Source organism: Siphateles boraxobius, unplaced genomic scaffold, assembly GCF_051911475.1.
Source record: "Siphateles boraxobius isolate OS27281-9 unplaced genomic scaffold, OSU_SipBor_1 7, whole genome shotgun sequence".
Taxonomy (NCBI): Eukaryota; Metazoa; Chordata; class Actinopteri; order Cypriniformes; family Leuciscidae; genus Siphateles; species Siphateles boraxobius.
In genome coordinates this window covers 23273495-23297711 of record NW_027509197.1, presented here as the reverse complement: position 1 = coordinate 23297711, position 24217 = coordinate 23273495, and the positions used below count along the sequence as shown (strand labels likewise).

Sequence of the window (24217 nt, the reverse complement as noted above, 5' to 3'; positions counted from 1 at the left end):
GTTTATCATAAGGTCAACAAAAAAGCACAGCAAATCTGGATTTTTTTTATTTTATTTTTATTACAATTTTAAAATTTTTAATTTTGTCCCCAAATCCTGCAGGCCTAACCGGCTTTAGTTAAGTTAAAGGTGCTGTCTGTAACTTTTTTTCACTCTACTAAAGCATACAAATAGCATAATATGTTTGCATATATTGAGGAAACATAAGTTCACATACTCGTTTCTCTGAAAAACACTTCTACAGTCAGTTGTTTTACTTTGAAATGTGTGTTTCCAGGCTGGAATGTTTGTTTTTGTTTTGGTCTGTGGGATACTGCACGTTGCCAATTTGCCAATTTTCATTGTCATTTGCGCTCGTTCTTGTTGCGTGTGCTCAAACTGACAAGTGGTAACCCGTGTGAGCGCCGTCCAGTCTGAGAAGTATGAGGAGCAGGTGGCGGGAGAAACAACGATCTCCGATATTTTGAATTTGGACTGCAGCACTTATTTCGACATTCTTTCAGACTGCACCTTTAACATTACTCAGATACTTTAATGCATTTTTCTACAACATTTTCTACAAAATAAAAAGATAACTTTATTGAAGTAACGTTGTGATTATCATTCCAGGAACTTCTACTATATCACCATGCTGCGAGATCCTGTGTCACGTTACCTGAGCGAATGGAAGCATGTGCAGCGCGGTGCCACCTGGAAGACTTCTCTTCACATGTGTGACGGCCGCTCTCCCACACAGGACGAGCTGCCCACCTGCTATAACGGAGATGACTGGTCGGGGGTCACTTTAAACGAGTTCATGGACTGCCCTTCAAACCTGGCCAACAACCGGCAGGTGCGCATGCTGGCCGATCTCAGCCTGGTGGGCTGCTACAACCTCTCCACCATGAACGAGAGCGAACGGAACCCCATTCTCTTGGCCAGCGCTAAGAGTAACCTGAAGAACATGGCCTTCTATGGCCTGACGGAGTTCCAGCGCAAGACGCAGTACCTGTTCGAGCGCACTTTCCGTCTGCGGTTCATTTCAGCCTTTACACAGATCAACAGCACGCGCGCCGCCAACGTGGAGCTGCGCGACGACATGCGCAGCCGCATAGAGCGACTTAATTTTTTGGATATGCAGTTGTACGAGTATGCCAAGGACCTCTTCCTGCAGAGATACCAGTTCATCCGCCAGCGTGAGCGGCAGGAGGAGAGATTGAAGAGGCGGGAAGAAAGACGCTGGCTTAGGGAGCGACGAGTCAACCAGAGCAAACAGCCCAGTGTGGAAAACCAACCTCAGGTCACAACAACTGAGGACTATGCCAGCCAAGTGGTTCGTTGGTGATATGATATCTCTTGGAAACATGCACTAGGACACAGAATACATAACGAACCACTTGAGGAAGAGTAGGTCACATTTTGAACTTTAGCATTCTAATGAATTTCTGATCGTGAAGCCTGTTGCACTGCAAAAAATAATTGCCTTGAGCAGTATTTTTGTCTTGTGTTATTTATTAAATATGATCTAAAGAATTCTTTTTAAAGAATATATTTAGAATGAATCACTTTTCTCGTTTTTTAGCATAGAATCAAACAAAATTGAATAATAATTTATGCTTAAATCGACAAAGCAAAAATTGGTAGAGAAAACTTTAATTTGAAGATGCATACCTGCAATTGTTGTCTATTTTAATATATTTTAAAATGTAATTTATTCCTGTGATGGCAAAGTTGAATTAAAAAAAAATCTAAAATCTGCCATTCAAAAGTTTGGGGTTGGTAAGATTTTTAATGTTTTTGAAAGAAGTCTCTTATATCTTTTCTTATCTTAATATATATATATATATATATATATATATATATTGTATAATATATATAAAATATTAAAGGGATAGTTCACCCAAACATGAAAATTAGCCCATGATTTACTCTGAAGTCCTCCTTGGTGTAAGGCTCTTTCAAGCCTTATAATGGCAGTGAATTGCCGTTTCTGTTTTGAAGTCCATAAAAGTGCATCTGTCCATCATAAAGTTCTCCACACGGCTCTGTATAATAAAGGCCTTCTTAAGAGAAGCCATGGGTTTTTGTTAGAAAAATACCCATATTTATAACTTTATAATCTAAAATAACTAGCTTTGCCAGACGACCGTACGCATACTACGCAAGTCGACTTGCGCCACAAGAGTAACCTGTGACGCATAGGTATATGACGTAGGATGTAGGAGTATCATAAGCTTCTTGCGGTTTAAACAAATAGGGCTGTAAAACAAACTGAAGCTCCTCTTCTATTATATAGAAATCCTCTGACATTTCTCTTCAAAATGTCTATTCACGGCCAGAGTTTTGTTTTGCTCTTTCCTCTGATCTTCTGCGTTCGTCATTACGTTGTGCGTCGGGTCAGGGGTTAGTCTTCCACCGTAAATCGATGAGCCGTCTGTCGGAAGCTAGTGATTATAGTTCATAAAGTTTTAAATATGGGTATTTTCCTTACACAAACGCATCGCTTCACTTCAGAAGGCCTTTATTAACCTCCCGGAGCCGTGTGGAGCACTTTTATGATGGATAGATGCACTTTGTTGGACTTCAAAACAGAAACAGCGATTCACTGCCATTAAAGCGCGGAAGAGCTAGGACATTTTTTAATATAACTCCCATTGTATTTGTCTGAAAGAAGAATGTCATATACACCTAGGATGACTTTAGGGTGAGTAAATCATGGGCTAATTTTCATTTTTGGGTGAACTATCCTTTTAACTGCATGCATTTTACAAAAGAACATTGTTTTGGTTGTGCTTTGGCTCTGGCTCTTATTACTCGCCTGTTGAGAAATTTTTACAACATTTAAAGTCCCCAGGTCTCGCCATCACCAAAAGCCAAGCCAGTCTTGATTCTCGTTTTATGAGGAACGTTCTCTTTTTGCCAGCTGTCGACTCTCCTCTGTTCTGTTTTTTTTTTAAAGGGTGATTCCCGGAAGTTGGAGATTTAGCTTTGTCCATGGCCCAGTCCCAATTCGCATACGTCCTAAATAGTATTCGAAAATAGAATTAGTACGTCCCAAATCGTAGTATGTTGAAATGAGTGTTCCAAAGATACCTGGATGGTCTACTATTTCCGGTCAAGATCCGATCGAAGTGCAGATCGTTGCACACTCTAACGGCTAATATTGCCCACAACCCATCGCGCGTTGGACGGGGATTCGGTTAGAACTACAAACACGAGTGAAAAGTGTTAAAAAACTACAGACATGAAGGACGCGCGAGTCCGGTGGTTATGTAGAGAGGTTTAGATAAAGGGGTTTGAGTGATTAATTATCAGTATCTAACCTGACGAAGATGTATCTATTCAACGTTGTTTACATTATATTGCATCTGCAGCAGCATTGTGAACTTTTGTAAAGATACGTTTAGCCATTAACTTTTAAATGCATCATTATATTCAAATTGCAAACACACGAGGAGAGTCTCAGCATTAAAGACTGGCAGATGAACGTGCTCTCCGAAATGGTAGGAAAATCAAATTAGATTGAATGGAGGATTTTAACTGTGACAAGATGATTGACTGGGCAGTTTACGGCAAGCAACAGATCTGTCCATTAAAGATGACGTGACAGTATGTCCCAAAGCTTGCCTACTGTTTTGCTACACACTCAAAAGTATGTAGGCTACTTTTTCTTCACAAAAAGAGTACATACTTTTAGGTTGTAAGCTGGGAATATAAGTAGGCGAATTGGGACTGGTCCCATGTCACCCTTTCTTGTTCGTTGCGACAACCTATGCCACTCTCACTCCATAGCTAGAGAAACTTTTCTCTATTTACGGATGTGACAAGATCACTGATCTACTGTATATGTTCTCTATAAAGATCAGTGGATGAGACGGGCAGATGAGTGACATACATACACAATTTCCTGCAAAAACCATTCAAACCGGTTTAAAATATAAACACTTATAACAGGCTTACCATAGTGAGTCAGGGTAAGACAAAAACGCATTTTGAAAGAAGGATTGATGTTGTATTGATTCATTATTTAAATGTTTAATTTCGGGGAAAAAACATGATGGATTCTGTGATATATAAAAAGTCATTTGAAATAGAAATCTTTAACAATTATAAATGCGTTTAAACTTTTGATCAATGATTTATGTACTTGTTGAATAAAAGTTTATCTAAAAAAAAAATATTCAAAATCTTACTTTCCCCAAACTTTAGTGTAGGTATCTTTTCTCAAAATCTTAATGTATTATTTTATTTAGTTAAGCAGAAAAAAAAATTGTTAGATGAGATTCAACTTATTGTCATTGTGCAGAGTACAAGTCCAGAGCCAATGAAATGCAGCAGCTTGTTAGCAACTAACATTTTCACATTACATTTATTTATTACAGTAAGTATACACATTTTGCATTTGTATCTTGTTTTGAGAGTCTAAATATTTTTATTGTAAAACATGACAAAAATACTGACTGAGATTTTTTTTTACGGTGTGGTTACTCAAGATTTCTGCAGATTATTGTGCAATGAAATCGAGACTGCAATGTACATAGACTGCAATCCAAAAGAAAAAGGTGAAAAAGCTGAAAAAGGTGGATCTGTGCTTGAAGGAACAAACCCTGCACCACTTATATTATAAAGAGTATTATAAAGGTACAACACTACAATGTGAGGGGTGTGTACACTAAAGCTGTGTTCTTGCATTCGAAAACAGCTAGAGATAGTGAATGGAAAAAAATGCTGACAGGGTTTTAATGCCCAAGCCTGTTGCCAGTAGAGATTCTCAGAAGACACTCTCTGAGCTCTCTCTCTCTCTCTGAGCTCTCTCTCTCTCTTTTTTTTTTTTAAGAATCAAACTTACTGCACGGAGACAGTCTTTACTGAGAATCTGTAGTCTCTGGTAGTTTCTCAATGAAATGTCGTGCAAATTCAGGGTTAGCAGACACCACCACAACAAGAGCCTCATCTGTGACATACAATATGAGCAGAGAAATGTTGCAGTTGCTACTGTAAACCATGTAAGATATTTAAAAAAAATTCCTTCATTGTTTTCTTTTTTGTCATATGATTTATTGGAGAATCAGTTGCACAACTGTTTTTTATACAAAAAAAGACAGTGAGAATGGTATTCTTCATGTTGTACAATTGCAAATAAAAGTATGAACAAACCAAAACAAAATAAACCCATCCTGCATCCTCTGCCATAACTGTTAGAAGTGGACTTAATCAGTGGACATTAATCAGCTTAATGATTTTCACATTAATGAATTGTTTTAAAACTCTTTTTGAGATTGTGTGTTAAAAGTGAAAATTAACATAAAAACAGAATGCTAATAACATGAGAGGCCATGCAAATAATGAATGAACAGATGAAATGTGAAAACACATCACATTTGTATGCCCTCTAATGGTGAAATAAAAATCACAAAAAAAAGTCACAAAATCGCACCCAATTGTTCATACTTCAATTGCTTGTCTAATTATGATGGTTATAATACTTCAGCTCATGTTTGACTTGGAATGGAGCAATATAAAGACTTTAGGAATGTTTGTACACAAGATAAATCAAGTATGGAACTGCATTATGCTACAAAAGAGTTTCAGGAAGATTAAATCAATGGGTCAGTATTTGTTTCGTCCCCAGTGCTGTTTCACACATTTCTGTAGTCCTCATTAAAACTTTTACTGTCTGGGAGAATATTTCTGAAGCCAGAACTTCCAAGTCACATGGAATGAAATGCTCTTTAAATCCTTGAACCACTGGCGGTAAGAGAAAAAAACTTTTCTGGTCTGTACTTTATAGCACCTTTTAAAAACTATATCCACAGATGCTGTGTGCAAATGAATAATGTAAACACATTCACATTTTTTTTATTTTTCTATACATAAAAGCAAATAAACTGTCTGTATTGCTCATTGTGGTTATGGAGAAAATAGGAATGCTACATTTACAGATTAAAGTTTTGGAATGCTAGAAATATATGATTTTAGACCAAAAAAAGAGAGAAAAGGACTGTAAAGTGGAATTTTTTTTTTCTCTGTATATGCTGTTCCATGTTTTTTTTTTTTTAACTTGAATCTGTCCTGCTATTTGTGTTTTTTGTTTGATTACCTTAGTCTTTATTGTGTGGCCAAAAGAGGTTTACAATGCAAGTTTTTGTGTGTATGTGTTCGTGTTCTGAAATATCAGTGTTGCAATGTATTTTAATTGCTTTGTTCACTTAAGTGCAATATGATATTAAAAATAACCCCTTATGACCCCTTATTTAACAGTGATGCTCAAATAAATATTTCATATTTCTGCAAAAAAATGATTCAAGCCTTTCTTAGAGGTGACACATTTAAATCTAATTTGCTTTATTTAAATATATCTATTTAAGATCATATGTGTAAATATATTTAATTGGTTTAACTAAAAAATTATGAATAGCTCCACTCAAAAAAATATTCATTGGATGAACTCAGTTAAGTTGTGGGCAGGATTTCCATCCAATAAATATATGTAGCCCCAACTCAATCTGAGTACATCCATTCAACAGAATGTAAATCAGTTAGCCTAACTCATTTGTAATAAATAGATGCAAAAGAATATAAACGAGAGAGGCTAGCTTATTTTTAACAAATACTTATTACTAAGCAGAATGACTTTATTTCTGTCAGACGTCTACAAAAGTTTTATTGAGAATTAACAGGGGTTTAACTCTATGTTTTCCATTTGAAGTCACCATAACAGTGATCAATGATTCCATTAGTTGGGCTCTTAACTCTTATTATATCTATTGTCTTTTTTTGCTGCTGTGACAGTGTGTTTGTTAAACACATTTGGAGCAGCAAAGAAAGCTAAAGTGAAATGAGATCAGCTGATGATGGTTAATAGTTGATGGTTCCCTTTCAGTCGAGAACGTCAGACGTAGTCGACGGTCGACTGAATTGGGATATCGCTAGAGAGCCTGTCTTCTTCGAGTACTATTGAACGAGCCAATGTAATTGGCGTGCGTGATTCGCATCACACACTCCGCCCCCGCGGCGCGGGTATAAATACGGAAGTGGATGCACGCACTAGTTGCCTTTCGCTTCGGAGCCGATCGTTTGATGTCTCTGAGAGTGCTGTTGTCTACAACGAGCGAGTGTGTCGGTGTTCTTCAGGAAGACTCTCCCAGTGCTGGTGTTCTACAGCGCGAGTGCAGCGGTGATCGCGAGCTTTGAGCTCTCAACTGCTGTTTTAACAGCAACAAATTTCTAAATGTTTGTGTGTGTTGATGGCTGGTTAGAGGGCGGAAAAGTGAGTGCTTCACTGTTTCAGTTCTCTGTTCAGTGTTGCCGCGGTCATTCCCCTGTGTGCTCCGGCACTGGTGACGGTCCTATTTTCTGAAAGAGCAACACGGGTGCGTTTGCGTCTTTTTCAAGATGTCATTCCGCCCGTGCGTTTCTGGGTGCGGTCGTTCCCTGTCTCTCTCTGATGGTCACAACTGTTGTGTCACGTGTTTGGGCTTACAGCACGCTGAGACAGCTTTTGTGGACAGCTCATGTTTTCACTGTGGGAACATGACTGTCACAGTGTTGAGGGCGAGACTCGCCTTCATTCGCGGAGAGCGAGTCCCCATTACCATGCCCCACCCTCGGGTGCTGTGTGGGATGGGTGACCGGAGGATAGTGTTGGATGTCCCGCCCGGTAACCATTCCCTGTGGGCTCCTCACTCCTCCCTTCCACTGCAACCACTGGAGCCTCCTGTGTTGTCTGCTGGTCCATCTGTAATGGGTGGGCCAGCGATTTCACTCGGGGCTCCCCTGGAGGACAGGACGCCGATTGCAGCATCGGAGGGTGAGCTGACTTCTAGAGATGATGACTCGGCTGCATTGTCTCCCTCCGGGAGTTCAATGTTGCCCGAGCCGGATCCAGAATTATCAGCTATGCTGAAACGGGCCGCCGAGGCTGCCGGGCTCGAGTGGAACCTCCACCGTGTCCCGTTCAGTCTCGGTTGGAATCTGGAGTTTGGTATCTTGGGGCGGGCCGCGCTGGTTCTCAGCTCGCCGCCCCAGTGCCCCAGCATCCGACCTCACCCTCCGGGGTGCGGGTGTCGTAGCGTGCGTGATCGGTCTGGCGATGTCCACCTTCGTGGTCCAGTAGCGCCTTCGTTGGCTCAGCCTGGTTGGTATGGCGGATGCGGACAAGGTTCGGTTCCTGGTCTCCCCAATTTCCCAGGTTGGGCTGGTCGGCGACGCGGTGGAGAACTGCATCCAACAGTTCTCTGCCGCTCAAGCGCAGACGGAGGTCATCCGGCACATCCTGCCCCGGTGGCCAGCTGCTGCCTCCACCCGCCGCCGGTGGCAGCTCCTCCGCCTGCTCGTCGCCTTGGCCGTTCCCCGCCTGCCGCTCCTGCTGGCCCGTCGCAGCAGCCTCGACCCAGGCCTTAGCATGGAGCCGGCCGCAGTAGAGACGCCCAGTCCGCTCCAGGCGCTGCCAAGCCAGGTGGCAAGCGACAGCGAAAGCATTCCGGAGCGGGCCGCCCAGGAATGGAGGAGATGCTCTTGGAGTGGCACGATCACTCCCTCCCCCCGGGTGAGGGCCGGGTGGAGCCTTTTGTTTGTGTGTGTGTCTGTTCCGCCGCTGGCTCCCTAAAAAAAAAAAAAAAAAAAAAGCGGAGCAAGCGGTACCCACACTTCAAAGAGAGAGCAATTTCATCTGTTCCTGGGTCCCAAGTAGGCCAGTCAGGCGGGTGTGACCCTGTATAGCCTTACACCCCTCAGCTCCCCCTTGGTCGCCAGCAGGCAGCTTGGTGCGTTTGAGGACCCGGTCATCCGCCTTCTCACGCGCCCCCTGCCGCTTGTGGAGACAGGTAAGTGTTGCACAGCACACTAACACCACTCTCTCTACTTTGCTGCCCCACCTCAGGCTCGGCTACCCCGCTCAAGTCAGTGATAGTCATCACATTAGGTGTTGAGCAGACGTGCTCCTGAAAATTCAGTGATATTCATCACACCGAGTGTTGAGCAGTGCTCCTGACTTGTGCGTGCTTATCTTATCCTGCTGGCGAAGGATTTGATATAGCCGCTCCTCCAGCCGGTACGAAGGCCAGTTGTAAACTCGTTCTTCGTGCTACTAGGTGGTGGGTCGTGACCATCTTGGCCCAAGATTGGTCTGCAGCTTTGACCTGAAAGACATGTGCTTCAGATCTCTACCTCCCGCACCGCAGGCCATCCTGTGTGTTGCGTCTAAGGGTGGAGTATCAGTACAGTGTCCTTCCCCTCGAGTGCTCCAGAGCCCGTTGGATCTTCAGGTCAACTGGAAGAGAGTAATCTCGCCCACGGGCTGAGTATCTCTTTTTTAGTTTTGGAGAGGTACTCGATCCAACATGTCTCTCCATTGAGAATGTGTTCAGCTGGTGTTGAAGTGAGAAAGGGTCCCACTGAGAGAACTTTTAGAGGCTCCTGGGGTATATGGTAGTCGCAGCCTTTGGCTTCCTCCATATGTGACTGCTTCAGCGCTAGCTTCACGATCGAGTCCCAAGGTGACCGTGGCAGAGCAGCTCACCCTGTGTGACTATAGTTCATCCCGGTCTGCTACCAAACCCTCTTCAGAAAGGGTCCCACTGAGAGAACTTTTAGAGGCTCCTGGGGTATATGGTAGTCGCAGCCTTTGGCTTCCTCCATATGTGACTGCTTCAGCGCTAGCTTCACGATCGAGTCCCAAGGTGACCGTGGCAGAGCAGCTCACCCTGTGTGACTATAGTTCATCCCGGTCTGCTACCAAACCCTCTTCAACAGAGGGGCCATGTACAAAGGGCGTGTTTTAACGGGGGCCTGGGCGACCCCTGACTACACGGGCATTCGTGCCTCGAGTTGTTAGACATTGCGACCGTTGCGCAAGCTTCCCCTGCATGTCACAAACTCACCCGTCACCTCCTCCTTGGAGTCAGACGCTTCTGAGGGCGCCTTGTTCCACTCCTCCCGCTTACTCAATCGTGCCGCCATCGAGCCTCACGACAGTTATAGCCAGGGCAAGTGGAGACTCCATCCCCTGGGTTCGGCTGGGTCATGACCATTCCGGGGCCGCTCAGTTGCCCCCCCGGTTTTATTTTTCCGCCAGTGTTTGGGTAAACCGAGCGGACTACCCTTGGACAAACACTGGGTCTCAGCTGCCCCAGGGGCCCGCAGAAATGCGTTAACCCCAGTGAGCCTTCTAAAAGTGACTGCGACTCATGGTCGCCTTGCGCCTGCTCAAGTCAGTGAAATCATCACTCTTCATGTTGAGCAGAATTGCTCCTGAAACTCAGTGAAGTTCATCGCACTCAGGTGTTGAGCAGCAATGCTCCTGTAGCTCTGTGAGTTCATCACAGGTAGCTCAGTGAATTCGTCACACGCAGTGCTGAGCAGAAATGCTCCTGGTGCTCAGTGAAGTTCTTCGCACTCAAGTGTTGAGCAGAAATGCTCCTGCAGCTCAGTGAGTTTATCACACTCAGGTGTTGAGCAGTAATGCTCCTGAAGCTCAGTGAACTTGTCACACTCAAGTGCTGAGCAGAAATGCTCCTGTCGCTCAGTGAAGTTCTTCGCACTCAAGTGTTGAGCAGAAATGCTCCTGAAACTCGGTGAGTTTATCACACTCAGGTGTTGAGCAGGAATGCTCCTGAAGCTCAGTGAACTTGTCACACCCAAGTGCTGAGCAGAAAATGCTCCTGAAGCCCAGTGATCTTCACATGTTGTGTTGAGCAATGCTCCTGTCTTTTGCTCCCGTCGCTTGCACCTACGTGCCAAGTCAGGAGAGGAACAGGTCTTCATAGTTGCCCCTTATTGGCCCAACTAGACCTGGTTCCCTTCAACAGCCTTCCTGACTTCCCCTGAAAACTCTTTCGGGGACGGGGCACGATGGCACACGCGTTCTTCCCCCGGAGATTCCGGGCGGTCTTACATCTGAACGCGGAGGTTCAGGTGGCTATTACAAGAACATGTGATAGTTACCATCACTTCTGCGAGCACCCCCTAGAATTGGGTAGCGTGCTTACGCCTTTAGAAGTGGAACCTAGTCGTTGAGTGCGTCTTCTCTCCAGAGGAGATCCTGAAAGCTTTCGATCACTTCAGTGCTCTCTTTCCTGCAAAATGGGTTGCAGTAGGCTGTTTTCCTTCACCCTCAAAATGATGTTGCCTCGGTGTTTAAACGACGCTCATCGTGTTGCAGAAGTATGCAGAAGCACGTTCTATCGTCAGGTTCCTGAGGAGCAAGGTCTTGTAAATCCTTGTGTCCCTCCTTATCCTCTTGGGCCTTGTCCCTGGTGCGACTGCACTGCAGAGACCGCCCCTGAGCCACTGCAGGCAGTGAGTTAAAAATTCTGTTATATCAGTTCTCCTGCTCGCGTGGTCTCTACTAGAGGGTAGGGACTTGCTCGCTTTCGGTCAACGTATTGTGCCTGGAGTCTGGGCCGGCTAACTCTCACAAGCTGAGACCCCGGCTCGGATTGTGCCCAAGGTTCCTACCTCTCCCGTAATAGGAGCAGGTGGTGAGCCTGCAAGCGCTGCCCTGGAGGAGGCAGATCCAGCCCTGGCTTCTCTGTCCGTTCGCTTGGACGTGTACAGAATGCAAGTCATAGACCTCAGACCAGCTCTTCAAATATCTGTTGGAATTCAGCAGAGAGGGAAGGCTGTTTCCATGCAAAGTTGCACTTAGTGCTTGCCTTCATTTCGGCAAAGATCCGAGATGCAACATGTCCACTTAGGTGTTGAGCTCCTCTATGATGAGTGTAAAGTGCTCCGCCTGGGCGTTGACGATATGCTTTGCTAAAACAGATTCTAGAGTTGGGGGCTGGACGACACCTAGTTGAACCACTGCCTCACGTGGGCTCCCTTCTCATGAAGCCAGTTTCACCGTGAGCCCGGTTCAAGTGTCGGCTTGCTGCGCCATTCCCCTCCTATGGACGGATACGTGCGCCTTTCTACTCCAGTTGAGTTCCCTTAAAATTGTACCCTGTTGAGTTCCTCCACACCCCTCCGACGTCGGACGTGCGGAACGTCTGGTGTTAGGCCTACCACTCGTAAGCAGTGTGGAACCTGTGTTAGGCTGGGTCCATATGTTGCGGTCCCTTCGGTGACCCCATATGTGTATTCTTCCACGATACGGCTCCCTGCGGTGAGCCCGTGTCTTCCCTCGGCAGAGTCTCTCTGCCGTCACTGTCCGGTGTGTCTCCCCCCGTCTTATGCTGGAGCCACCCCAGTGACATTCCATATGTTAGACTGCCCGGTTTCCGCCCAGTTCATATGTGTATTCTCCACATTACCTCCCTCTGGGTTGGATGTGGCTTCCGCAGCGTCCCTTCCTTCCAACGTACGGGGAACGCTTTCCCAGTGGTCCTGTAGGAACAGCAGTGACTTCCCTGGTCTAAGCCCTGTCCTTCCCCGCCTTAAGTTTGCGGGGGCATCAGGAGGCTTTGGTTTAGGCACTGGAAGGTGGCAGCGTTAGTGGCGTGTTCAATGGGTGATCCCAATTCAGTCGACCGTCGACTACGTCTGACGTTCTCGACTGAAAGGGAACGTCCTGGTTGCGTATGCAACCCACCGTTCCCTGAAGGAGGGAACGGAGGACGTAGTCCCCTTGCCACTACCGCTGGACCACCGCTGACCCCGGGTTACTCTCGGCTCCTCAGCGAAAAGCAACTAGTGCGTGCATCCACTTCCGTATTTATACCCGCGCCGCGGGGGCGGAGTGTGTGATGCGAATCACGCACGCCAATTACATTGGCTCGTTCAATAGTACTCGAAGAAGACAGGCTCTCTAGCGATATCCCAATTCAGTCGACCGTCGACTACGTCCTCCGCTCCCTCCTTCAGGGAACGGTGGGTTGCATACGCAACCAGGACGTTTTATAATCATCATGAACCAGACTGATTCACTGAGGTATTTTAATCTAACAATTATGTTTTTTTCACAACAAACCTTGTTACTGCAGCATGAGATCAAGCATTATTATAACAATAAGTTTGAAAACTTTAACGAACATGAGCACAAAAAACAGTTTCTGATGACACACACAGACATCAACAATCAGCGTATGAATCTCAACAATGGTGACAATCACAAATATTTAGATAAACAGATTAATTCAGAACATCACTGAAAAGCTACTAATTCACAACAAACACAACAGCAGAAAATAAAAGCAAATATTTAGAATCAAACAAAATTATAGGACAGTTCAGCTGCATAATTTATTCATGTTGCAATGCATGCTGGGACTTTTGTACTATCGTGGTACCCAGCATGCATTGCAGCAAAGTACTTTTGATTGTCACCATTGTTGAAATTCATACGCTGATTGTTGATGTCTGTGTGTGTCATCAGAAACAGACTTTTTCGTGCTCATGTTCGTTAAAGTCTTCAAACTTAGTGTTACAATATTCCTTGATCTCATTCTGCAGTAACACAAGGTATGTTTTGTGAAAAAACGTGAAAACATAATGGTTAGATTATAAAAACCTCAGTAAATCATTCTGTTTCATAATGATTATAACACCATCAACAGGTAACCATCATCAGCTGATCTCATTTCACTTTAGCTTACTTTGCTGCTCCAAATGTGTTTAACAAACACACTGTCACAGCAGCCTAAAAATACAACAGATATAGTAAGAGTTAAGAGCCCAACTAATAGAAACACTAATCACTGTTATGGTAACTTTAAATGGAAAACATAGTTATAAACCCCTGTTAATTTTCAATAAAACTGTTGTAGACATCTGACAGAAATAAAGTCAGTCTGGTTAGTAATAAGTATTTGATAGAAATAAGTTAATCAAGTTACTCATTTATATTCTTTTGCATCTATTTGATACAAATGAGTTAGGTTAACTAATTTACATTCTGTTGAATTGGATGTACTCAGTTTGAGTTGGGGCTACATATATTCATTGGATGGATATCCTGCCCACAACTTAATTGAGTTCATCCAATGAATTATTTTTTTGAGTGTGCATAATTATATTGACCCGGGGCTGAAGCGCAATTAGCTTGTTCATTTCACATGAATTTTCAGTGAAGTTTTAGCTCTGCTCAAAGGTCTGGCATCATTTGTTTGCAGGTGCTATTTGGTTTGATATTTTGTATCTACTGTAATGTAAGTGTTTTACAGAAAGTGTGGCATTTAAATACATGTTGGGGCAACTGTGGTGGGTAAAATCTCAAATGTGCCATATTCTCTGTCTTCGTGATTCAACCACTAGAGGGCAGAGAAGCTCCACCAATGTTATAATGTTACCAGTTGTTTGCATCGTGTCAAGAATACTGTGCTTGAACACTTTAAAAATGCATTTCTGCATTGATTACTCATAAAATGAGGGTTTATTTAATTTAACTCTGCATAAACTTAAAATACGCAAACAATATACTTTTCACATTTTTATTGATTTTTTTTCCTTCAATGGGTGAGCAATACAAACCTGATTATAGGTAGACCTATTTCTAAAAGGAAATCGGCAACTGAGAAGCATAAGTGCCTTTCAAAGTATTTGACAGAAATTGTGTCATCTAATTGTTAGGTAGGCTAACTGTCAGAAATATATTTTCAGAACACCTTTTTTTTTTTAGGCTATTAGTGTCTGGGGACAAAAAAAGACACCTGGCATTTGTGTAAGTGTGTAGTTTTGGTGCAGAGGTTTGTTTTGTTCGTTCGTTTGATTAACTGTGATAACAGTGGAGCAAATTTTATTGATCTTTGTGACTCAAATCTTGTATAAAAGTTTAGTTTAGTGGCCCTTTCTGCATGGGTTACAAGTCATAGGCTGCTTCCGAATATATTTACTTTCCTACTATATAGTAAGAAAAAAAGTAGTATGTCCGAATTCACAATGTTTATAAAACAGTAGTTTATGGAAAAAAAGTAGTACTAGACATCTGCACACAAGTTGTTCTTTTACAGTATGATGTCTTCTGTCTGTTCTTATGGTGTCTACTGTATTTGGCATTGGAAAAATGAAAAAAAAAAAATAGCTCATTTAAGAGTTGGTTCTGACAATCCTTTACAAACATCACAATGGAGCAACACAACTGAAGAACAGAGAGCAATGTTTTGATTGAACTGAAAAAAATGTTAGACTGCTTACAGTTCCTTATTGCATATCTCATGCCTACTGAACTGATATACTTCTGGAAGTCGAATAGCTGCCCTAACTGTTGTGTCCATTGTCTGTGAAGATTATTAGTCATTCAGGAATTATTTTTTTTTATGTAGGCGTTTGTCAGTGGAGATTTCCCAGCAAGAGTGGAATGCTCATGGACCAGTGGAGAAACGTTTTTAATTAGTAGAAAGCATCTGACCCAAATGACCCATTATATCGTATTATAGTTCATGTATGTGTCCTTATATTTTTGAGTTTGCACCTCATACCAACAATCAAAAAATCCAAAAGTTTAAATTTTAATAAATAGGTTTTTTGCATACGTTACCTTGTTGTTTGACAGTAACATATACAGTGTATTATGTTCATTTAAACATTTATTAATATTTATAGCTCAAGATACACAAAGCAGCTGTAATATAGTTAAAACACTATAACCCACTACTTAAAATTTTGTTCAAGTCTATGTACTAAGATGCTAATACACATATATACACTTACTGTTCAAAAGTTTGGGGTCAGTAAGATAAAAAAAACATATTTTTTAGGAAGGATGGATTAAATTGATCAAAAGTGACAGAAAAAACACATTTATGTTACAAAATATATATATTTCAAATAAACGCTGGTGTTTTGAACTTTTCTTGAAAATTTTTTTACGCTTTTAACAAAAATATTAAGCAGTACAACTGTTTGCAACAATGATAATATGAAATGTTTCTAAAGCACCAAATCAGCATATTAGAATGATTTCTGAAGGAACATCTGACACTGAAGACGTAATGGGAAATTACTGACCCCAAATTTTGAAACATATAGTGCGTGTAAATACTGTACACACACACACACACACACACACACACACACACACACACACACACACACACACACACACACACACACACACACACACACACACACACACACACACACACACACACACACACACACACACACACACACACACACACACCCCTAATGTATAGCATACAATATGTAGGACACCATGTATCAGATCCTCAGGAGGTCTGTCTTTGACATGTTATTTGGTGTGTGGATCACAGAAATGGCGCTGCTCGTACGTTCCCTGTGCACAAAACTCCAGAGAGCCTGTTGAAACTTGTCTCCTGCCAGTGTATAAAGTGCTAGGTTGAAGAAGGTGTTGAGGCCCGCCAGGGGTCGTGACAAGATGTAGGCTGCATGGATGCCTCTTCTCTGCATGCACGACACACCAGCGCTGCGCAGGCTATCCACCCTCAGTACACGCATGATATGATATGGCAAGAAGCACACCACAAACACCACCAGAATCAGAATGGTAAGCATGCGAACTCGGGAACGACTCGGCCTGTTTCTGGATATGCTGCCTCCCAGAGCACCTGCAATGCGACTGTAGCTCCAGCACACCACCAGCAATGGCAACACATATCCAAATATTGTCAGTATCCAACCATACCACCACACCACCAATGGATTATTACTGGCAAAGTCAACGCATTGTGTCATGTTGTTTTCTTGCTTTAAAGTAATCATCCCCAGCATTGGGCCGATCTCCACCAGCGAAACGGCCCAGACAGCCAGACAAGCCAAGATGCCCCATCTTTTCCTCCGTATCTCAGCAGCCTTCAATGGATGCACAACTGCGACGTAACGGAAGATGCTGAGACAGGTGAGAAAGAGGATGCTGCCGTAGAGGTTATAGTAGAAGCAGAAGCGAATGAAACGACACATGAACTCCCCTAAGATCCAGTTTTCGTAAATGTAAAATTGGACCAGCATAGGTAAACTGAAAGCATACAGCAGATCAGCTACGGCCAGGTTCACCATTATAATGCAGCTGCTCTTCCAGGGTCGAAGCTTTGCCAGGTAAATGGTGACCGCCAGGAAGTTTCCCACAAATCCAAATACAAAAATGATGCTATACATCACTGGCAGATAATAACTCTTTATGTAGTCATCAATGGGAGGACAGTCAGTTGAATTCAGTTCCAGGCCTGCCATTGCTTTCTGTTGCTTTTCAAAATCAAATACAAAGAGGTGACAGTTTTTCTATCATCTTGTATATTAAATGTATAGATCTAATCTTTTGAATCCATTCATCAAAAAAATGTGTTCAGATTCATTCCCTTATTTGACGAAGTCGAATGGCAGTTTGCTTATTAAAAATGAGTCACTGAATCATTTACACAACAAATTCACATGACGAACTGAACAACATGTTTCTTCATGAACGAGATGTAGGCCTATAGTAAAATTTTCCAAATTTGCAATAGCCTACTTGTCACGAAAACAGTCACTTTAAAAAGTTTAACACTAATAAATGAAAAACATCAGTAAAGTGAATCAGAAATATTTTGTCAATATTCGTTCTAAAATACAGATCATTAACATATCATGTCAGTATTTGTTGTGGGGGGGGAGTGGGTTCGGGCCGAACTCCGAGCTCGGAGCCTTCCCCCCGGACAGCATGCCAAATACGCATTATACTTTACCCCCTCTAATTGTATGTAAGTGTGAACTCGTGAATATTCTCCGAATATTAGCATAATCAAATTTGCTGCGAACAGAAAGACGAGCCGATGAGCTGTCCAAAAACTATGGCGGTATGACCAAATTAACATTTTGCAGAAATACTATGTTAAATGGCCAAATAAACATACAGCAGCATTGCCATTGTGTCATGTTTAATCCTGATATTAGGGTACTGTACCATAAAAAAACAATGTCAAATCCTGGTTCTTTTTGTAAATCTAAACCATTAACCTATAAATTTAGAATTTTTTCAATATAAGGCATTTTGCATTAATATTCACTCACCATGATGAAGTGCTCACTTTCTCCTCAAGTTGTTCAATCTTTAATGCAGTATCATGAATACACACAGTCATCAGCAGAGTTTCAGTGATTTGTGGTTGTCTATCAAGTGTCATATGTGTTTTAGTATTGTCTGCTACACTCCCAAGAAACACATGCGCGTGAAATGAGTCTTGTCCACAGCAGTGGGCATTTCCCTTGAGTTACTATTTAACATTTCCTGTAACCTCCTGATACAGACACATTTCCTGAAACATTTTATGAGAAAAAGTCTTTATAGCCCACATACAAATATACTGGCAGTGGAAGGTCTGTGATTAATCATTTCACAAAACTGCAGTTCTCAACATTTCTCACAGACATAGGCCTACGCCTGTCTTGTCCAGTGAACAAATATGTGCAGTCCTTGTTTGACATAGCCTACACCTGATATCAAAAGTCAAGTTTAGATTGGAGATGACTCTACAGCGAACAGTTTCTGCTTGCAGCTACCCAGATAACAAAAATATGTTCTTAGAATGTTTTGCTAACTTTCCCATTAGGTTATGAAAACGTTATTTCTGAATGTTTTTTAAACGTTGAAAACGTCCAGTTTTTTTAAAGTTTTTTGTTGTTGCTGTTGTTAATGTGAACATTATAGGAACATCCCATTCTATAATTTTGGAAATGTTATGAAAACATTATTTCTGAATGTTTTTTTGGACATTCACATCACCCTGAATGGATGGACCGTCCATCACCAGGCTCACACACAGACACTCGAGTATCGCTAATTAAAGGCAGGGTAGGTAATTTGTTTCTAAAACACTTTTCGCCAAATTTGTTTAAACTGTCTTTATATACCAATACATATCTAAAATGTAAGTACTCTGAAAAGGAGTTAATAAAAATAGAGTGTCCGTAGTCCTCTCAGGGCTGCAATAAACACAGCTCATTATTCCATTCATGCATGTCATTGAACTGTGGTGTAAACTGGAGTACCAGGAGAAAATAACAGAGAACCTGCTAACTCCTGGCTCAGCCAGAACTCGGACCGGGGACTTTCTTCCTGTGAGGTAGTGCTACCTACTGAGCCACTGTGCTGCCCTGTTTCTATTAATGTTTATATGAATTCAATTGATAAAAATATATAAAAATGTAAGCAATTAATTTCTTACAGCTAAAGGTCTGGATTTCAAAGTAACAGGACTTTTAAGTACCAAAAACTGTGTTGACACATTTGTCCAGAGTGTTTACATTTTTCCAGAGTATAAAGTTTCTAAGTGCATTAAATATTACTAAATTATTATTAATGAATAATTATTAATTATTATTACTAAAATAACAGATACGACTTTAAGATTCACATTTTACTGTAGTAGTTGCCTACACAACATTTTGTAAGAGTCTCTAGGAAGTACAGTAGTCCAAACAATGGAATCATAAAGAGCAAAAATTACATTTTCTAAACAAAAAACACAACCCCACCTCAAGGGTATAAAGAACACAAACTCAAAAATACAACTAGACAAAAGTCAAGTCTAACAAGACATGTGGAAAACAACACAATAGAAAAAGATTGTGTTTTATGGATTGGACCGGGAAGTTCTTCTTGAATACACCTTATGGTATGAGGAAACAGGAGGACAAAGAAATAAACAGAAGGATTCCAACTCATTCCATGTGTAATCTGTTTGCAGTAGTCAACCAAAGGTTCTTCTTCAGGGTCACTTGTTTTCTCATTTGTATTGAGATCAAGTAAATGGATAAAATAAATTAGATACATGGCCCATCTGGATAAATTAAAACGATTACAATAGAGAGTAATTGGTTTGTTTTTGTGCTCATCAAAAGTGCAAACTGACTTTTTGTAATGGTTCTTAAGGCTGAATTTGTTTGATCAAAATGTATAAACTTTGATGCCTTTTTTCCACGATCCTTTGATGAATAAGTTTAAAAGAACAGCTTTTTTTAAACAGAATTTTTTTTGTAAGGTTATAAATGTCTTTACTTTACTTTACTGTGATCAATTCCACTCATTATTGCTAAATACATTTGAGATTTTCTTTCAATTCCTTTCAAAAAGTCAAAATAAATAAAAACAAGTCAAATTAAACCTCTGTAGAAGCAATGTAGCCTTAATAAGATCTCATTTAGGCCTACCATTTATTTCATCCCTCAATTTATGATGCATTCATTTCCTTTAGATGACAATACTAAGCACATATTGCTAAAAAAACAAAACAAAAAAAACAGACCATCAACAACAAACTTTTGCATTCATATTTACTGTGCTCCATTAACTAATCAAGAGTTACCACTAGATGGCGTGCAGTATTCATTTTTAAAGAAAGAAAGAAAACCTAGCCAGTATTATAAATATCGCACACTCAAAATAAAATAAAGCAGAAAATTCATGTGGTTGTCTTTTCCCATCAAAAGTCATTTTATAAGTTCTGGATGAACCAGTGGAATAACTCCATTGGAATAACTCCACTGCCATTACTGAGATCATAGCCTACCGAACCCTACTTCCAGACATCTGTTCTTCCCATCACATGATCCGTTCCCTAGAATTAACTAAGCCTACCTGATCTGGCAGTTAGACATTTTGTTCCCAATACCTGGAGAGAGGCTGACTTTAAAATAAAGAAATGCTTCTTTATGAAATGTTAGAAGCCAGAAACATCAATTATTATTACTATAAGCAGTAATTTACAATAATGTTCATAGTTACACGAATTACATCATTCATAGTAGGACTATGTGTTGGGGGTAACGCATTACAAGTAACATCTGTTGTTACGTAGCCTAATCAGAAAACTTTTTTCAAGTAACCAGTAAAGTAACAAATTGAAATGTGAAATTTACAACAAAATATCCAAAATAAGTAATGCGAGTTATTATTTTCCCATAGACTGACACCTCTCTTCAGAGGCGTTGTGCTGTGTAAACATTTGCATTTACTCATCTCACTTGCTCAAAAACAGACTCAATATTCATCAAGATGAATAAAAACAGTAAAATGCTAATTCTTAATATTACACAAACCTGTTAATGTGTTTTAATTAATATGTATTAATTTTGAATTAATATGTATTAAGTTGCTGAAGTAAGAGTTTTGAACTTATTCTTCTGCAATGACAGCACAGCTGAAAGGTTTGTTTGAGCTGCGCCCTCTACTGTGCAGGCATTTCCTTCGGCCTTGGGCTTATTCATTTCACTTTTGGTGTGAAGAGTTTACATTTGACAAAAATATAACTTTTGTTGTTGTTGTTGTTAAAAAACAAGCAAGCAAGCCCATCCTAGGTGAGAAAAAGTAACACGAAGTAACAAAATATTGTGACACGTAACTTTCCCCAACACCATACAGAATAGTAATGCAGTGCAGTGGAACTTGAAAGCGATTTTTACACAGAAAGCTTTTTTTCTACAAGAATACCCAGACAGCAAGATAGTGTCGGCCCAAATCTAGCCCACATCTGGTACGTGAGGAAACCACGTGTACCAGATATGAGCCAGATCTGACATATTCTAGTTTTATGACCCCTAGTTTTTATTTTTATAACTCAAAATGGGGAGAATAGTGTATTAATAAAATAATATTAATAAAATAACATGACTGTGTATCTGCATACAGTTAATATAGTTATCAGCAAATAGATTTTACCTAGACTGGGAAAACGAACCCCGATCTGCCGGCTATTTGATTTCGCCCTGCAGCTCAGGCATAGTTATATACACTAGATGTCACCTTGGCTACGGCAGTTCATTAGTTCATGCGTCAATAGAGCCACCATCATGGAACAGGGGAGCCCTTCCTTTTTAGTGCATCGGCGTCAATGTAGGAAAAGGTCTAATGGAAATAAAATCACCATAAATCGTCATGATGCGATTTTCTAGTTGTTTTGGTTCGTTCCAACGGTAAGACATGTATTTATCATTGAGTCCAGAGAAATGTAAAAATTTTTACAAAATTTCACATTCTAGTGAAATGTAATCCCTTGCTGTCTGGTTTTTAGATTTCGTTCGTGTGAACATCAACATTTGTGTGCAAAAAAATCTAAAATAACGCATTTATTTCAACTATTCATTTCCTTCTCTGTGGGCCTCGAGTCAGTTCACTAGTTTAACAGTGTACGCTTCTGTTGTTGTACGTCACACGCATCACCCACATGACCAGCGTCGGCCAATAGTGAGCCTATGTGTGACATAGCTCTACGCTATTACACTAAGTTAAGTTACTGACTAGAGGCCCATGGAGAAGTAAATGAATAGTTAAAATAAAGTCGTTATTTTTGTTTGTTTTTGCGCACAAAAGGTATTCTCGTTGCTTGATAAACTTAAGATTGAGCCACTTTAGTCACTTGGACTATTTTAACGATGTCTTTAAATCATGCACGAATCATAAATCATGCACTGTTCCTTCGTTGGCCAGAGGAGAACTGGCCCTCCGACTGAGTCTGGTTTCTCCCAAGGTTTTTTTCTCCATTCTGTCACCTGATGGAGTTTTGGTTCCTTGCCACTGTTGCCTTGGCTTTTGGCTTGCTTAGTTGGGGACATTTATTATTCAATAATATTATTGATCTGCCTTACTTAAGGTGGACGTTGACGCAATTTTCTTTTAGAAACAAACTCTGTTATATTATTTTCATGTTATCACTGTGAAGCTGCTTTGATACAATCTGTATTGTAAAAAGCGCTATATAAATAAAGGTGACTTGACTTGACTTGACTTTAATAACTTTTCGAGGTCGGCAAGGTCAATCCCTGAAGAAGCCTATGGACTAGTAGGGAGGAGTGATCCAGCTCTCAGATTTAATCAAAAATATCTTAATTCGTGTTCCGAAGATGAACGAAGGTCTTACGGGGTTGGAACAACATGAGGGTAAGTAAATACTGAAAGAATTTTCATTTTTGGGTGAACTATCCCTTTAACGTCTGATAATTGTCTTATCTTGTAGAATGCGCGCTTGGCACCGCTGCATCTTATACACAGAGTACGCGCGATCACAAATTTGAAAGTGAAAGTAAAACACGAGCTCCCTGATGTGCGCAAATAGGCTGCACATACAATAGTCACCCAATACCCGTCTCTGGACTAATTAATTGGCTACGGTCTCTTTTTGCACTTCGAATATTGAGAGAGTAGCTACTGTAACGTCTTGACAACAGACAAGGTAGGCTTAGTTTCTGCAGTTTTGATTGGAATGCAGGAACGCAAGAACAACTTTAAAGACAAACGCACCAGCCTCGTTTCTCTACCGGCCTTTTCCGAAATCACAGCATTAACCCTATAACTGCCAGTGCAAAATAAAACAGCAATTTCACAACAATTATATAAAGAGTCTGTGCGCTTTGATTATGGTTGCACTTCCACTTACTGTTTGCTAGACTAAGACTAAGAGAAAACTTACTTATTTTTGTTTTTATGTCTATATTCAATTTGTGTAAGGAAATTCAGTTAGGATGTCATACACAGCCTCAATCAGAAGTTCTGTAAGCTTATAAATGTACAGTTAGGTCTGAAGAGACTGTGAAATCATATAGGAGAAAAGCCAGTCAGTAAAATACTTTTATAATGCTTGCATATTGTTTTCTTTCAATGCATTTGATAATTCATACTCATTAAATAGACCTAAAATGACATGCATTAGAAGATTATTAGTTAAATGTTAAAACATTTCAAAATGCACCTGCAGACAATTTTTCCAGTCATGAATTTTGTCTTTGAGGATTTCTGAAAAAAAATCTTGTCTAGTCTCGTTCTCGTGAAACCAGTCTCGTGTCTCGTCTCGTGAGATAAGTATCTCGCCACACCCCTAATATTTACGTTACCATACATTTGTTATAACCGTAGAACATATAAGTAAAGTTTAACGTTTAAATGGCAGTAAAAATTACTACCGTATTGATATTACAAATTATACAAATATATACAAATTACGTCATTGATGGCTAATTGAACCGGACCTGTCATTTAACAATTGTTAGCTTGGTTGCCGTCACCAGTATTTCTTTTATAAATAACTAGATAAGTTGTACAAAGTCATTTAACATGGTTAGCATAAGAGAATTCTTTTAAAAGCATTTAAATTCGTACTGACCTCAAACTTTTGAACGGTAGTGTACATCACAACTTTTTGATATTTTTGAATTTTTGCAGCGCCAAAAGTGGACCTTTTCACTGACGTAATAACGCAATGACGTGCACTTGCTAGCCTGTTCCATTTACGTGTTCTCCGAATGCTAAAGAGGAGCCTTGCCTAGCCTCTGAAGGAAATGACTTGGAAGGACCAGTCCTGCCAAGCAAGTATCCTTGACATTGAGAAACAACTTCTAGTGTAAATATCTATGC

The 24217-nt window shown here is 40.9% G+C and overlaps 2 protein-coding genes across 3 annotated transcripts in view; one reads left to right on the top strand and one right to left on the bottom strand.

Annotated features, from left to right (window-relative positions):
* hs6st3b (heparan sulfate 6-O-sulfotransferase 3b) overlaps positions 1–1733 on the top strand; it is a 105465-nt gene extending 103732 nt beyond the window's left edge. The window contains exon 2 of the mRNA XM_077215178.1: positions 610–1733. Within this exon, the coding sequence (XP_077071293.1) occupies positions 610–1324 (715 nt within the window). The 3' untranslated portion in view covers positions 1325–1733. The remainder of the gene's footprint in view (positions 1–609) is intronic.
* Positions 1734–15739: 14006 nt separating this feature from the next.
* Positions 15740–18030, bottom strand: LOC143724043 (2-oxoglutarate receptor 1). Of its 2 annotated transcripts, none has more exons than XM_077217084.1 (3): positions 17884–18030; positions 16024–17079; positions 15740–15897 (listed from the first exon to the last, which is right to left on the bottom strand). In XM_077217084.1, the coding sequence occupies exons 1-2, from the start codon at positions 17884–17886 to the stop codon at positions 16078–16080; spliced, it is 1005 nt and encodes a 334-aa protein (XP_077073199.1). In that variant the 5' UTR covers positions 17887–18030; the 3' UTR covers positions 15740–15897; positions 16024–16077. The 2 variants fall into 2 exon arrangements, with proteins under 2 accessions (XP_077073199.1, XP_077073200.1); XM_077217085.1 differs by having other exon boundaries at positions 16024–17073.
* Between the last annotated feature and the right edge of the window lie 6187 nt (positions 18031–24217).